Raw genomic sequence first — 16,746 nt, 5'->3', positions numbered from 1 at the left:
CCATGGGACCAGAAAATCTATGACTGAATGAAACTTTTTTTGGTGGGGGGGTGGGGCTACACCCACATGAAGAAGTTTCCAGGCCAGGGATCGAACCCGAGTCACAGCAGTGACAGTGCCAGGTCCTTAACCCACTAGGTCACCAGGGATGAACTTCAGAATGAAACTTTTAGATGCCTGTACTGAAAAAGAAATAAAGTTTATGTCTGCCCACTGCAGTCAGTTAGGAAATTCCTAGCCACATATTTGAAATGCAACACATCTCTGCTCACTCAGGTCACTGGTCACTCGGTAAATCATTCTCCTTCATCCATGGAATAATGAGTCAAAGGCCAGAGGTCTGCAACAAGGCAGAACTCTACAGCCCTCAGATCTTAGAACCAGAAAGGGCAGGATGAAGACCCTGTACAGCAGAGATCATCTAGGGGGTTGGTTTTGGTTTTGTAGGCAGCAGTTGTGTTTTTTAGTGTGAACCACTCAAGCTTTTAATTTATTTTTTAATAGTTTTTTCCCCCCTTGGCTGCAATGTGCAGTGGCTTGATGACAAGGGATTGAACCCGAGCCCCAGCAGTGAAAACACCAAGTCCTAACCACTGGACAACCAGGGAACTCCCAACTCCAGCTTTTTAGAGAGAAGAGATCCTTTCATTGAACAATACTCTTCCTGGAAATTCAGCTTAAGGAAATAGTCTACAAGAAGGGAAAAATTCTCCATAAGCAACTGTTGACTATAGTGTTCCTCATCCTTAAAAACAGAAAACAAGCTAAATATCCAAAATCCGGAGAATGGGTAAGTAAAGACTGGCATAACCATTTCAAACAATAGTTAAGTAGGAGTTTCTGCTATGGAACAACGGGATCAGTGGTGTCTCAGGAGCGCAGGGATGCATGTTCGATCCTCAGCTCCACACAGTGGGTGGCGTTGCCACTGTGGCTCAGATTTGATCCCTGGCCCAGGAAATTCATATGCCACATGGTGGCCAAAAAATTAAAAAAAAAAAAAAAACTTTTTAAAAAAGAATTTCAGAGTGTTTCCATGCAGGTGATGGGACTGGAAAAATCATAATTTTGCAACCACCTTCATCAGTGGACACCAAGGCCTATGAACAGAAGGTCAATGAGGAACAGGATGTTTATATGGTCTGAAATTAATTCCCCACACATTCCTTATTTATTTATTTATTTGCTTTTTAGGGCCGCACTTGTGGCATATGGAGGTTCCCAGGCTAGGGGTCCAATCAGAGCTACAGCTGCTGCCCTACACCACAGCCACAGCAATGATGGATCTGAGCCATGTCTGTGACCTACACTACAGCTCACGGCAATGCTGGATCCTTAACCCCCTGAGCAAGGCCAGGGATTGAACCCGCAACCTCAGGGTTCCTAGTCAGATTCATTTCTACTGAGCCACAACAGGAACTCTCCCACACATTTCTTATTAATTGTTAAGAGAGAAAACAGCAACTTGGCACCAGAAAGCCTGATGGACGCCTCCCAAACTAAGTCCCCTAAGTCACCAGAGTTAATACCCACCAAGGAGACAGGCTGGTGTCAGTCGCCTTTCCACAATGCACAGGGAAGGGTACATTACTCTGTAGTTAATTCCTACTGAGAACACACAGCCTCAACCAAACCACAAGGAGACAGCAAACAAATCCAAATCAAGGAAAATTCTACCAAACCACTGAATGATGTCTTGAAAGACAAAAAAAGGCCCAGGAACTATTCTAGAATAAGGGAGACTCAGAGACAGGTCAACACACTGAGTGACCCTGGACTGGGAAATAAACAAATAAGAACACTATTGGGACAATGGATGAAGCTGAAATATGGACTACAGATGAGAAAGCAGCATTACACCAGTGTTAAAATTCTTGATTTTGATAAATGTCCTTATTCTTAAGAATTATATACTTCAGTATTTAGGGGTAAAAGAAGCATGATGTATGCAATGTTCAGATAATTCAGAGAAAAAACATCTATAAATACAAAGAGAACAGAGAGGGCAAGGGTGAGAATGATAAAGCAAACCTGGTGAAATGTCAACAACTGGTGAACTGGGATGAAAGGTATACAGAAGTTCTTTGTGCTAGTCTTGCAACTTTTTTTTAACTTTGAGATCATTTCAGAACAAAGTTACAAAAAAAGTGCATCTATGCAGTGATTACAACTACATAAGAACTTTACATTCTTGCCAAAAGATAGGAAAGGACACACAGGAAAATGAAAACATCTGATTTGCGTGGGCTGGAGGGTGAGTGACATTTTCTTCTCTTTGGAAAGAAGTCTTGGTGTCAGTCATGTTGCTTGCAACACAAAGAAATTCAACAACAGCCAAATAAACAACTTCAAAGGGAAAAGCAAGTATCCAAAGAAAGTGTAAGAGCTTCTGAAGATCATCCAAAGACAGAGGCACGTGGATAGGTCACGCCAGGTGCTACCTGCTACCTAGGGGATGTATGTGAAGGGGTCCCCACCTAACACGCCTACCTTCATCATGGCCTCATTGATGGAGTTCTCACTGATGATGGTGGCAGTTCCCAGACTGGAGTTGACAACCTTGGTGGCTGTCGTATTCATCGGCTTCACAGGCTGAAGTCTAAAGAGAAGGGGGAAAGGATCCTTAGATGTCTCTGTGACAGGCAGCCTAGCTCAGAAATGGCAGCCAGCGAGAGAGGCGATGGGGGAGCGAGGTGACAGGCCGTGCTCACCTCTCCAGTCCCACACGTGCCCACGCGCCTTGGGAAATGAAAGTGGTCAGTGTCAGGCGGCCACATGCAAGCCAGCAAGGCACTGTTTATGGCCAGGTGTTCTGATGTTGTCACAAGACCCTTGGTCTCATTAGCAATGCGAGGAGAACATTAAAGACTGTCTCTTATTCTTAGAGGCAACTACAGCCTAGGACTCCACTGTGGGAGCACCCACAGGACCTTCTGCTCCCCAACTGTAAAGAAAGAGCTCGGAACAAACATGTCACCTTACCAGCGGGCGGTGCTCAGAGTAGGTGCTCACCACCGCTAGCTTCTAGGGCCCAATCTTACTTGGTCTCTTAGACTATTTTTTTTTTCCTGTCTTTTTGCCATTTCTTGGGCCGCTCCCACGGCATATGGAGGTTCCCAGGCTAGGGGTCTAATTGGAGCTGTAGCCACTGGCCTACGCCAGAGCCACAGCAACGTGGGGTCCAAGCCACGTCTGCGACTACAGCTCACGGCAACGCCGGATCGTTAACCCACTGAGCAAGGCCAGGGACCGAACCCGCAACCTCATGGTTCCTAGTCAGATTCGTTAACCATTGTGCCACGACAGGAACTCCCGGTTTCTTAGACTATTAAATCGAATACTGGTCATGGTGCTCGTCTGCAACGGGTGCACCAAATCAGACTCTGCAGCTGATTCCTAATCTACGTTTGAGGACGGCTGCTACTAGGTTCTTGCTACAAAGTTCTTGCTACAAACGCTGGAGTGTCCTACAATGGCCCCATCCGGGGTCAGCCCCTTCCAAAACAGGCCCTGCCAGAACAGGGAGCTGTACCAGCGGAAGAGCTGTGCAGTGAGAAAGTCACAAGCCTGTGCACAAGAAGCCAGAAGGGCCTGGCTGGCATTCAGGAAGACAGTCCTGCCCCGACTCTCACCTGTTCTTGGCTGGCCCAGTTCCAACGCTGGGCTGAGCCGAGACTGGTTGTGTTTCTGAGGGTGAGACCCAGGCCTGAAGGAGCGGCTTCCTCTTGCCAGAATTTTCCACCTTACCCACGGAGCCCTCTGTGGTTGCTTTTTTTTGAGATTCTGCTGTACTGGTGTGGGGGGTGTCGGAGTGTGGAGAGCTAGGAGCAGAGTGTGTGGCAGGAAAGGGCTCAGAAAAAGAGGGGCTGGACATGGGGGAAGACAGGGCAGCAACAGGAGGCTGAGCTGGCCTCCCACTTTCCACTGGCTTTGCCTCCACGCCTTGACCAGGGCCCAGCGGCTGCTCATCCACACCTGGGCTCTCACCCGGATGCACTTTCTGATCTGCCAAGGCTGCCATCTGCTCTGAAGAAGCCAGGGCGGATGCTCCAGATGCTTCTGGCCTAGGGTCTTGCAGGCTCTCTGCTGACCAGCCAGGATGGGCAGGTGACGTGCTTGGGGAAGAGGTGCCCCCTCCCCTGGCCACCCCCCTGTCGTCTTCAGGCTGGTCTACTCTCTCGTCATCTGATGCGACTTCGGGGATAGAAGGCAGTGTCAAGTCCAGCTGGGCCACAGCAGGGGACTTCACCCCACAGGCAGACTGGAAGCCTCGCAGGGGATCAGACAACAGACCCTCGTGGTCAGTGGCTTTGCTCTGATTTCCAGGCATCCGGCTATCATCTCCCTCCATCCTGGAGAGTGGAATGTCTCTCCCTGAGCTGGTGGCCTGCTGGGAACCCTCTGAGGAACCCCCATGGTGGGATGGGAGGGGAGATCGAGCCACAAGGGAGGTCAGCAGAGCTTCAGCCACAGCCTCCCCCTCCTGGGAATCACCCATGTGCCAGGCATCTCCAGGGGCAGCCCCTTCTTGCGTCGGCTCATAGGGGTCACCTCTGTCCCTGGGGACCAGAGCTGGGGCCTCCTCCACTGCCTCTTCTGTAAAGAGCTGCTTGGAAAATGACACCCGCTTCTTGATTTTCTTTCCAGCCTCAGGGACATCCAGCCCCATCTCCTTCTGTCTCTGCATTGCAGAGTCAGGTAGGGGGACAAATACCCCCATGTGAAGGGGGGACACCACTTCTCTGACCACAGGAATCATCCCTACATCCCCAGCCATGTCCCCCCCAGGAGACCTTGGCTGAACCACAGAGTCTGCATCTTCCCTGACCAGGGGCTTCCCGGCTGGGCTTTCAATCCCGCCTCTTCTGCGCGGAAGGGCAGCTGGTACTTCTCGGTCCTCTTCCAATGGGGGGGGACTGCCTTCTTGTTCTCTGGGAGGGGACCTCAGAAGCTCTTCTTCTAGTCCTACTTCAGGCTTCATCAGGGGCAACTGGGCTGGGTCGTTGGTGCCGGTCCTCCTCCCTGGAGAATCTTGTGTCCCTTCACCTACTGGGATGGGCGGCTGCTTGGAAAGTGAGCCCACGGCCCAAGAAACAGTATTTGGAACTTGCGTTAAGCTCTCTTTTTGCAGCGCTGGTTTAAGGAGTGAAGGTGGCTCTTCAGAACTGGCCTGGCTCGTGGCAGCAGAGGGCCAGCTGTCAATCGGAGTGGATGTGGAAATGGGGGCCACTAAGGGAGAGGAGAAAGTGGAGGAGACAGAAAGAGATTCAGAGGACTGTGTCTCTGAATCGTGTTCCAGTTTAGAAGGGTCGAGTGTCTGACCAGAACTGGAAGAGACAGCCGAGGAAGAGAGAGGAGGGTCAGGGAAAGAAGAGGGCCGGGGTGTGGGCTGAGCCTCTGGAGACACTTCCGGTCTGCAAAAAGGACAAAATAAAACCCGCAGGTCAGTTGCAGATGCAACATGAGAGGCAAAAGGCATGTAAAAATAGTCTTTCGAAGGGCGAGAACTTTTATTCATTGGGGGGGCAGTACCTTGAGAAGTGAAAGAAGGAACACTGATACTTTAACCCACTAAAGGCACATTTTTATCACCAAGCACATCTGCCACAGAAAGGTCTGTTGCAACAGAAACAAAGATCCAGGTAAAGCAACAGTCTGCAGCCTCTTTTGGTGACAAAAAGCATTTAAAAAGTGCAAAGTCATAAAAGGCGCACTACAAGGCAACAGGCATATTTGGAAGAGGAACAGGGTGTGTGTGTGTGTGTAATCAAAGGAGGCAGAATCTCAAAAAAAAATCTCTCCCACCCAGACCACAAGAATAGGGTGACTGAATGTGAGTCATGTTGAGAAGCAGAACCCCTGCAGCTCTTGCGACAAGGCGCAGAGTAAATACACAGAGAACCCTCACAGGCACACTCAAGACTGGACCAAGGGTCTCACATGCCAGCAAACCCACGCCAAAGTGCAAGGAGGGGAGATGACATCTGCCTCAAAGGGAACATGCGATAAGAACTGAATAACTAACCCAGGTTCTGCACATACCACCCCCGAGGCCTGGTCTTCCCAGACTGTGACAAAACCAGGGCATTCATTCCACTGTGGTCTGATTATCTTACTGAGATGGACAGACCACTTCTAGACACTTTCATCAGAAGCAAAAATGTTTGTGGAGAAAATGCTGCGGCAAAGACACTTACAGGGGAAATGCCAAATGAGGGACAGGCCACACCTGCTGGCAGTGGCTCTGGACTGGGACCCTTCCCTGCAGCTTGTGAACGTGGGACAGACTGGCAGTAGGGATGGGCTAGGAACAACTTAGATGAGTAAACCAGTAGACCAGGCTTCTACACAGACCACCATGGACCACCAAGCAAGGTCCTTTGCTCTAATGTGGACCTGGCTGCTAGGCCCCCAGGAGAGGCTGAGACTCACCGGGGTTTCACGGCTCTGGTCTGAGGAGCCCTCGGAGAGGCCACAGGTGGTGCAGGTGCAGCCTTGGGCTCGGGGTCAGCTTCCGGTTCTAGGATATGCACATCCTCAAAGGGGTTCCAGGATCTCCCTCGCCCAGAAATGACAGTTGGCTCCTTCTCTGACTCCTTCACAAGGTTGTCCACAGGCTCTGGCTGGTCCTCCCTGGCTTTGACTCCTGAGGCCAAACCTTCCCTCTCCTTCCCAGGGGCGGCAGGAGGGCTCTCGCCTTCACTGCCCTTGGCCATGTCCTTCTTCCCCGTCACCAGGGACAGCAGAGAGGACTTCTTGTTCTCCTGTTTCTTGTTCTCTTTGGTTTCTTTTGCAGCCTCCAGGGTCGCCAGAGATGTGTTCTCCCGAAGGTCCCCACTGACCACCGGCCGGTAGGATGGCAGAGACATGGACTTGAGAGAGGCCTTTGTGGAAGACTCAGAAAGCGCGGCAACCCCCTCCCCAGGCTCCTTCCAAGGCTGAGTGGCCAGGTTTTCTGTAGATGAGAACAGGTGCTTCTTCCTTAAGCCCTGGGGGGATGGGGAGGAGGACGGGGAGCTGTCCTTGGTCTCGCTCTTGGCTTCAGGCTGCTCCACGTAGACGTGGTTCCCGTTGATGCAGACGTTGGAGCGGGAAAGGACATCATTCTTAGACCGGAGACCTCCCAGGAAAGAGAGTCCATCCTTCTTGGGGAGGGTGAAGTTGATAGGGTTCAGCTGCTTAGGATCCCCACTGGCAGTTCTTTTGTGAGATGAGACTGTGGGGAGAAGAACCAAGAACAAGGGGAATGAGTTTGGAGTTCCCATTGTGGCTCAGTGGGTTACAACCCCGAGTAGTGTCCATGAGGACGTGGGTTTGATCCTGGGCCTCGATCAGTGGGTTAAGGATCCAGTGTTGCCACAAGCTGTGGTGTTGGGCACAGAAGCGGCTTGGATCCCACGTGGCTGTGGCAGTGGTATAGGCTGGCAGTTGCAGCTCTGATTTGATCCCTAGCCTGGAAACTTCCACATGCAGAGGTGGAGCCCTAAAATACAAAAAAAAAAAAAAAAAGAATAAAGGGAGTGAAAAGTTAAGGGAAAGGTTTGCAACCAGCAGGGGTGGGGCTTCTGTCCACATCTCAGTATATTTTCATTTGTCACAGCTGGGGTTGGGGATTGCTACTGGTGGTGGCCAGGATGCTTGCTGCTAAAGATCCCACAGCAGAGAGGTAGGTCCCCAAGACAAAGAATTATCCACCCAAACCGTCAGTGGTGCTAAGGTTGAGAAATCTTGCTTAGGACGGAGGAAGAGGGCAGCATGCTTGGTGGAGGTGCAGAATCTGGCCCATAGCAGGGATTTGATCATTGAAACTGAAGTTCAAAATACATAGTTAATTCAGAGTTAAGGGAACTGGATTCCTCAGCTTCATTAGGAATGTATGTAATGTATTTCATTAGGAGCTCAATACAAATACCTGATGAATTAATGAAATATCAGAATTACTATAAGGTTCCATTGTTTTGCCCTTAATAGACTTCCTAACCAAGATAAGCCATCATTGTCATCACCACCACAACCAGTAGCAGCAGCACCTCCAGGAAAACCACTACAACCACCAGTATCACCATCAGCAGCACCACCAATAAAAGTACCACCACCACTTACCACCATCCTCATTGCCACTATCAGCACCATCATCACTGCACTATCCCTAGCACCACCACCAGCATCACCAGCATTTTAATAACTGAATTAAAATCTTTCCCTGAAGATTTGTTTGTGTGTCTGTCCCAAAGCTAAGGAGACTAAGCTGAGAGAGAGAGGCCAAGTTAAGATGGAGGAGGAAACTCACCATCCGAAGCAGAGGAGGACTCGTCCTCATCCTCGTCCTCCCACCGTGACTGAAAGTCTCCGGGACGAAGCAGCACCTTGTCTGCCTTTGAGGTCGGCAGGACAGACATGGACTGGGAAAGCGGCGTTCTCTGCAGGTTGGACTTGGAGAACAAGGTCTTGATCTTTGACTTCTTCTTCTTGTCTTTCGAAGGAGACTCATCGTCGCTGTCGGCTGAGGGTGTCACGCTGGGGATGATGGCTGAGGCAGTATCTGACACGCTGTCCTTGTTCTTGCCCTTGATCTTGTCCTTCAGTTTCCCAAATGGATTCCGAGTCTTGTCTTTCATGGAAAGGTCAAACATGCTAGCGGTCATGTTGTTTCTCATAAACTGGATGTCAACCTCAATTTCTCCTCGCTCTTTATCCTTCTTTCCCGGTTTGGATTTCAGGGTATACCACCTACGAGGAGAAAGGCTGTGAGGTTGCTTTTGAATTGAAGAGCCTAAAACGATGTTCTCAGTTCCCATTAACTGGCCTCTCCTCTCTGCTCCTACCAGCCCTGCACACAAATGCATCCTATGTTCTCTTCTTGGGGGAGTGGAGGGTGGGATGGGAGAGGAGGGCCGAACTCTGAGAAGACGCCCACCAGGAAAAGACAGGATCTGATTCTGGACTTAGCATATAGCCACCTAAAATCTTGATTTGTAAAGAAATATGTCTAAAACGAAAATGAACCTTCCATCAAATCACCTCCTGTGACTGCTTTTTTTCCTTCAATGGGGTTAAAAATGCAAAGAACATACATATAAGGTAGAGTGCAAATTTACAAGAGAATCTCAGAGAAAAGCAAGAGTCTGTAAAACAGTCTCTGCTGGGGAGTAATGATAAAGATAAGACTGAGTCCAAAATATATATTAAAGAGAAAAGGAAAAGCAAAATGAGCCAGTCCCCAAGTGACAAATACTGTATGATTCCCCTGATGTAAGGTGCCTGGAGAAGTCAAGTTCAGAGTCAGAAAAGAAGGGTGGTTACCTGGAGCTTCGAGGTGGGGTGAACCGGGAGTTAGTATTTATTTATTTTATTATTATTTTTTTCTTTCTTTTTTTTATGGTCACACTGTGGCATGTGGAAGTTCCCAGGCTAGGGGTTGAATCGGAACTACAGCTGCCGGCCTACACCACAGCCACAGCAATGCCAGATCTGAGCCGTGTCTGCGACCTACACCCCAGCTCATAGCAATACTGGATCCTAACCCACTGAGCAAGGGCAGGGATCAAACTGGCATCTTCGTGGATACTAGTCAGGTTTTTCCACTGAGCCACAGAGGAAACTCTGGGAGTTAGTGTTTAATGCATGTACAGTGTCAGTTGGGAAAACAAAATTGTGGAGATGGATGATGCACAACAGTGTGAAAGTACATAGTGCCACAGAACTGCACATTAAAAATGCTTAAAGTGGTCAATTTTGTTATAGGTAGTTTTGTTATAGATAGTTTGTTATAGGTAGTTTAAGAAAAAATGAGGAACTGAAAGGAGGAGGCATTCACCCCCAGCTTAATAATCAGAAAAAGGAATACTTCAAGCATCATTCAAACGTTTCACTTGGTCATTTGCAGATCTGCAGCTACTTCATGATATGGTCATTGAAAGACAAAAGTCAAAGACAGGAACCCTCCTCTGGGCACCTTCCAGTGGCTGAACTGCAAGGATATGACCCCTGTGAGCAGCTCGACCCCCACAGAACAAACAAGTCCAAGCACACGGTCTCTCGATAGCCACCTCCAGGGTCACCCTCACCCCGAAAACCCACATTTCAATGTACTTTTCGGTGACCTATTTAAGAGCTGAGGGCTGTGGACTTTAAGGAAATGATGGTTTTGCCCAAATGAGCAGAGTTTCCTCTTTCACCTTCAGCCCGTCTTGCTCACAGGGCAGACAGCGTCCCGCTATCTTAGCTCATCCTACACACTTACAGAGGCAGAGGGAAGCAGAAACACACTCAGAAACATCCTTCTTCATTCAAGTCTCACAAGCATGTCATGAAACGGCTCTTATACCCACTTTACAGCTAAGGAAACTGAGGCTCACAGGTTACGTGAGAGGTACAAGGTCTTGCACCTGTTAAGGGGGCACCACCAGGATTCCTGAACCAGCTCCGCCATTTCTCCAAAGCTCCCCCCCCCCCTTTTTTTTTTTTTTTGTCCTTTTGCTATTTCTTGGGCTGCTCCTGCGGCATATGGAGGTTCCCAGCTAGGGGTCAAATCGGAGCTGTAGCCACCGGCCTATGCCAGAGCCACAGCAACGCTGGATCCGAGCCGCGTCTGCAACCTACACCACAGCTCACGGCAACGCCGGATCATTAACCCACTGAGCAAGGGCGGGGACCAAACCCGCAACCTCATGGTTCCTAGTCGGATTCTTTAACCACTGTGCCACGGCGGGAACTCCAAAGCTCCCTTTTCTTACACCAAGATTCTGGCTTCATGGGCCGTCTTTCACAACACACAGAAAAGAAGGCTGAAATTTTAATTCTTTTCGAGCAAAGTTTGAGGTTCAAATTTAAATGAAAGAGAAGGGGGAGCACCCTCAGAGCTGGCTAGCATTAGTTATAGGTCAGAAGGCTACACAGACAGTCCCAAACACAAAACCACCCAGAAGGACTTAAATTGGATTAACAAAATACAGCCCAGATCTGAGAAAATGAGGTGAGCTACGATTTTGGACTTTTAGGAGAAATCTTTCATGGCTTTTAAAACTACAGTCCTCAGCTGGGGGACGGCTTTCTGATACATTTTCCAGGGCCTGGCATGGAAATTTGCATACTTGTCACTTAGACGTTGAGAGGATTATTTGTATCTTTCTTTTCTAACAGTCATGTGCTAACTGGTAGCCTTGGTGATGAGGGCTGGTTAGCGTTTGTAAATGCCAGTGGTAAGCACCTGAAAAGGGGAAGCTGCTGAAAGCTGAATGTGGGGGCTCAGATGACCACAACAGCCACAAGCAGAGAGCCTCACCTTCCCACCCAGGGGTGGGGAGTCAGTCAGGCCTTCTCCCAGCTCTTCCTCTCTGTTCACCCTCCCAGGGGACCTGTAAAGATGTCTGAATACCACTTGCCAGTTCCTGGGATGGGGTGTCGCCTTCCTCACAGTATCAACAACAAAGTCTGTTTACTTTGCTGCAACCAGCTCTAGGATTCTCCCGGGGAGGCCCATTATCACCTGATGCATAGGCACAGTCCCTGGGCACCAGAGTGGGATTTGTTTTGGAAACTCCTGAGGTCACTAGGAGGTGGGAATAGCCCTTCAACTGTTCCAGTCACTTATTTTCACAAGCAAACTAATGCCAAAGATCAGGTAGCCAACAAAACGGGACTGTTTTTTGTTGTCGTTTGTTTGTTGTCTTTTTAGGGCCGCACTCGCAGCATACAGAAGTTCCCAAGCTAGGGGGAGAATCAAAGCTGCAGCTGCCAGCCTTCACCACCGCCACAGCAGTGCAAGATCCAAGCTGTGTTTGCAACCCACAATGCAGCTCGAGGCAACACCAGATCTTTAACCCACTGAGCGAGGCCAGGGATCAAACCAGAGTCCTCATGGATACTAGTTGGGTTCCTTACTGTTGAGCCACAACATCAACTCCCACGAGGCTGTTTAAGGATGTAAAAAGCAGACTGAAATCACAGGCAGGTAAGCCGTGCTGGATGGAGTAAAGCTGGAAAGGAAGACAGGAGTTCTAGCAACATTATCCTCATCATTAAATTCAAACAGCTTTAGCAAGAGATCTTTGACACAAGCATAATTTGGTAACTCATGAAAGCCATGATCCATACAAGTCTCACCCTAAGAAATTCCAAACCAGACATATTTGTGGGTTTCAACATTTGAGCATTGGTTCAATTTTTAAGTGTTTCTGTCTGTTTGATTCTCAGTACACTGAAATTCAGCACCTCCTGGAAGTAGTTCATAATCAGGTCTCAGCAGGGCCACACAGCAAATGATGGCAGAGTGGGTGTGCCCTGTCACTGCCCTTCATGTAGGCCCAGAAAGCTCAGAAATTATCTTAGAAATCAGGGTTGGGTTTTCCTAGAACAAAGGGCAGAGTACAAAGAGAAAGCCATAATCCCAATGTAGCAAGTCTATTTTTAAGCCAATATTCTAAAAAAAACAAAAAAAACAAAAAAAACCCTGCAACCTGTCAAAATAAATAAATAAATGATCCCTTCTACAAACAAGTAATCATTCTTACCCATAACTAAACCTGTCCTTCCAAAATTAAAAGGACTCCTGAATACACTGAAAGTGACAGGAAACTGTATACAAACTGTATTTTAAAGTAATAACTGGGAGTTCCCATCGTGGCTCAGTGGTTAATGAATTCAACTAGGAACCATGAGGTTGCGGGTTCAATCCCTGGTCTCGCTCAGCGGGTTACGGATCTGGCGTTGCCATGAGCTGTGGTGTAAGTCACAGACGTGGCTCAGATCCAGCGTGGCTATGGCTGTGGTGTAGGCCGGGGCAGCTACAGCTCTGATTTGACCTCTAGCCTGGGAACCTCCATATACCGTGGGAGCAGCCCTAGAAAAGGAAAAAGACTAAAATAAGTAACTGAATAAATAAAGTAATAACGGAGTTCTTCTGTGGCACAGTAGGTTAAGGATCTGGCATTGTCACTGCGGCAGTTCAGGGCATGCTATGACTCAGATTCATCCCTAGCTTGGGAACTTCCACATGCTGCAGGCGCAGACAAAAAAATAAATAAATAAAGTAATATTAGGCATAGGATAAAAATTCAAATCATACAAAATAGTACAGAATGAACACGTCCATCTTCATGCCCCTCCATGCCCCTCAGTCAAGGGCAGGTCTTGGGAATATACATATAAGCAAGAATACAGATTATCCACACAAGCCATCCTACTATTTGGGAGGTTTTGGGGTTTTTGTTTTCTTGGTCAAACACAAGATAAGGCAACAGCTAAAAATACAGAAAAATTCATTTAAGTCTTCAACAAGTTCAAAAAGACGTCTTATTGAGAGCAGCAAGGGGGCAGTTCCCACTGTGGCTCAGAGGGTTAAGGGTCTGAACATTGTCTCTGTGAAGATGAGGGTTCGATCCCTGGCCTTACTCAGTGGGTTAAGGATCTGGCGTTGTCACAAGCTGTGGCACAGGTCTCAGATATGGCAAGGATCTGGTGTTGCTGTGGTGTAGGACTCAGCTGAAGCTCTTATTTGACCCCTAACCTGGGAACTTCCATATGCTGCAGATGCAGCCTTAAAAAGAAAAAAAAAAAAAGTTCTTAATGAAAAAAATAAAAATGAAAAGAAGAGAACAAGGGGTAGTTCCCTGGTGGCCTAGCAGGTTAAGGATCCAGTGTTGTTACTGCTGTGGCTCAGCTTCGATCCCTGGCCTGGGAACTTCCTCATGCCGCAGGTGTGTCCAAAAAAAAAGAGAGTGGCCCCTTCACCTCAGGGTCGTGTGTTTTTTGTTTTTTGTTTTTTTTTTAAAGTAGCAATGAAATGTAAAAAAGAAAGAAGTGGGTAAAGGAGGGAAAATGTGCAGGCTGCAGGACACAGGAGCTGCCTTCCAAGTGGCCCGGCTGGGGAACTAGTGCCTGGATCCACACTGTCAAACCTCCTGGGCTTTTAAACACTCGTTTTGAAAACAGCTAAAACCACCCAGCCATGCCCAGTTCTCAGGGTTGGTTTGCCTCAGAATGGCGTTTCTTAATGCAAGGCAAGCCGATCCTGGGTGCCTTCCATCGGAATGTGGGGGGCGGGGGGTAGCAGCGTGATTCCTGCTCCTGGGAAATGAAAGGTTTCAGAGCATCCCTACAAACAGGCGGGATTACACTGGCCAAGGACAGACTGGTAGGTCTGCAGCTGAAGCAAACATGTTTTTCCTTTAAAACATTCCAGAAGGTAGACGCAGACAGAGAAATGATGGCTTCAGAGATTCAAGACACAGACAGAAATGATGGCTTCAAAGCCTGGGTTCAAATGTCTGTGCATGGCACACACAGGAAACACAAAATGAAGAGGCCAGACTCTGCCCTGAAAAGCGTGCCCACCAGTGGGACGGGACAGACCTGGTTCACAAAGTGTTTGTTATCTTGAAACAACTACAGCCTTTTCTTTCTGACTACAAAGAATTGGACATGAAAACAAACTCCTGCTAAACTACACAATTTCATCACAAATAAGGACTCTCACACATAAAGAAGGTTCTCAGCTAATTTAAATCCCAAGGGTCTCTAAAAACCACCTACTTAGGGACTCGGTAAAATGAATTAAGACCGAACCCTCCCATTTAGACACAGGAGGATCCAGGAATGCCAAGAAAAAGGAAGACCACCAGCCCTACAAGTCACTTGTTTTTACGAGTTAGGTTAATTTCCAGGGATCCTTGTCTATGGGTCCGATGTGGACTCCAAGGTCAATGCTGGACTGCCTATTTCCCTTCCCATGTGAAATATCAACCATGACTTGTAGTGTGAGTCATCCCCATGGTAACAAGCTTAGTGACACAGGGGATTATGGCCTCAAGTGAGGGAAGAAGCAGGAAGAACAGAACAGCACCTGAGTTTAATGTTTGAGATAGAGGATGCACTGGATCGTTCTTAGATGGAGAAATTTTTAAAAACAGTTCATTTGTTGTCTTTCCCAGAGAATAAAAAGAAAGCTAAAACTCCTGTGTGGTTAATAGATGAGGACATCAAAAATGGGTTCTACTTCCATGTGGGCAGAATGTCCAGACTCTTTTCCTGTAGCCTAGAAGCGATGTACAGCAAACAGGAACAGAGATTTTATGAGCTATGAAATAAGCTTTGCAGCATGTACCATATGGAAGCTAAGTAGTTTAACAAGTTTTATTATTGACAGAGATGGCTGGTCTTCATTATCCAACTGTGAATACAGAATCACCCATCAGCCAGCCTTGCCTTCCAAGGTGGACCCTCCCCCTCTGCCCATCATCTTAGTAAAGCATGAGGGTTGCAAATGGCTCCTTTTTACCCTAATCCTTAAAACAGCCATGCTGGCGGCACTGAAAGGCTACCCGGAGCCAACAAGTTCAATCCTAAAAAGCTATCAAATAACATGGGAAAGGTGAAATCACACAAAAACTGGTTGAAAATGCTTTTGATCTTCCTACACTATTTGCCCTACAGAAATTCCCATAGAAAGTAATTAAAAATATTATAACTTTTTTTTTCTTTTTATGGTCACACCTGCAGCATATGGAAGTTCCCAGGCTAGGGGTCAAATTAGAGCTGCAGCTGCAGGCCTACACCACAGCCATGGCCACAGCAACACCAAATCCGAGCTGCATCTGCAACCTACATAGCAGCTTCTGGCAACACTGGATCCTTAACCCACTGAGAAAGGCCAGGGATTGAACTCACACCCTCATGGATACTAGTTGGGTTCTTAACCCACTAAGCCACAACAGGAACTCCAAGTTACTTGATCATACCTCAAAAAGCCATGAATGTTACTCTTCTACCCTCAGATCAGGCCTCTTGTCCAACAATAAATGCCACTGATGCACTCCACCTGATCTGCCAAAAAACAGGCCCCAACGGAGTTCCCTTCATGGCTCAGCAGGACTAGGATCCATGAGAATGAGGGTTCGATCCCTGGCCTTGCTCAGTGGGTTAAGGATCCAGTGTTGTTGTGAGCTGTGGTGTAGGTTGCAGACGTGGCTCAGATTCTGCATTGCTATGGCTGTGGTGTAGGCCGGCAACTGTAGCTCTGATTACACCCCTAGTCTGGGAACGTCCATATGCCGGGGGTGCAGCCCTAAAAAGGAAAAAAAAAAAAAAGAACAGGCTCCATGGAGTACTTTGTCACTCGTGCAAAGAGATGTTAAGAACAGAGAAAAGAAAACATGATGGTTTGGTTCACCGCCTCTTGGCCAGGGCAAGATAAAACAACTTCAGAATGACATCAAAGAACATTCAGCCCCCTCTCCATTCCACAGACAGACTCACACTTCTTTCTGTGAGAACTTCTGACAGGGAAGCAGAGCATCCATGATTCATCCTGAAATCAAGGTAAGTTGGAGTTCCCATCATGACACAGTGGTTAACGAATCCGACTAGGAACCATGAGGTTACAGGTTCGGTCCCTGGCCTTGCTCAGTGGGTTGAGGATCTGGCGTTGCCATGAGCTGTGGTGTAGATTGCAGATGTGGCTTGGATCCCACGTTGCTGTGGCTCTGGCATAGGCCAGTGGCCAAAGCTCTGATTTGACCCCTAGCCCGGGAACCTCCATATGCCGCAGGAACAGCCCAAGAAATGGCAAAAAAGACCAAAAAAAAAAAAAAGGCAAGTCCCAAGGAAGAAGGAAAAACCAGTATACCAAGAGTATTTAAAAATCCTGGAGTTCCCGCTGTGGCACAGCGAATTCTGGGTATTGCCACAGCTGTGGCATAGGTTGCATTTGAGGCTCAGATTTGATCCCTGGCCTGGGAACTTCCATGT

At 48.0% G+C, this 16,746-nt stretch overlaps 1 protein-coding gene across 3 annotated transcripts in view; it reads right to left on the bottom strand.

The window, feature by feature from the left end:
* The window catches only part of RAB11FIP1 (RAB11 family interacting protein 1), a 33,819-nt gene that overhangs the window by 7,767 nt on the left and 9,306 nt on the right, over nucleotides 1–16,746 (bottom strand). Inside the window, exons 2-5 of one of the 3 annotated variants that reach the window (XM_047772495.1) lie at nucleotides 8,291–8,730; nucleotides 6,433–7,216; nucleotides 3,633–5,414; nucleotides 2,491–2,599 (exon numbers count right to left, since the gene is read on the bottom strand). In XM_047772495.1, the coding sequence (XP_047628451.1) occupies nucleotides 2,491–2,599; nucleotides 3,633–5,414; nucleotides 6,433–7,216; nucleotides 8,291–8,730 (3,115 nt within the window). Of the gene's footprint in view, nucleotides 1–2,490; nucleotides 2,600–3,628; nucleotides 5,415–6,432; nucleotides 7,217–8,290; nucleotides 8,731–16,746 lie in introns of those variants that run through there. The other 2 variants (XM_047772497.1, XM_047772496.1) reach the window with 2 other exon arrangements.

This window comes from Phacochoerus africanus, chromosome 3, assembly GCF_016906955.1.
Source record: "Phacochoerus africanus isolate WHEZ1 chromosome 3, ROS_Pafr_v1, whole genome shotgun sequence".
Taxonomy (NCBI): domain Eukaryota; kingdom Metazoa; phylum Chordata; class Mammalia; order Artiodactyla; family Suidae; genus Phacochoerus; species Phacochoerus africanus.
The sequence above is the reverse complement of the archived record's forward strand: the minus strand, read 5'-3'. Positions and strand labels throughout refer to the sequence as shown.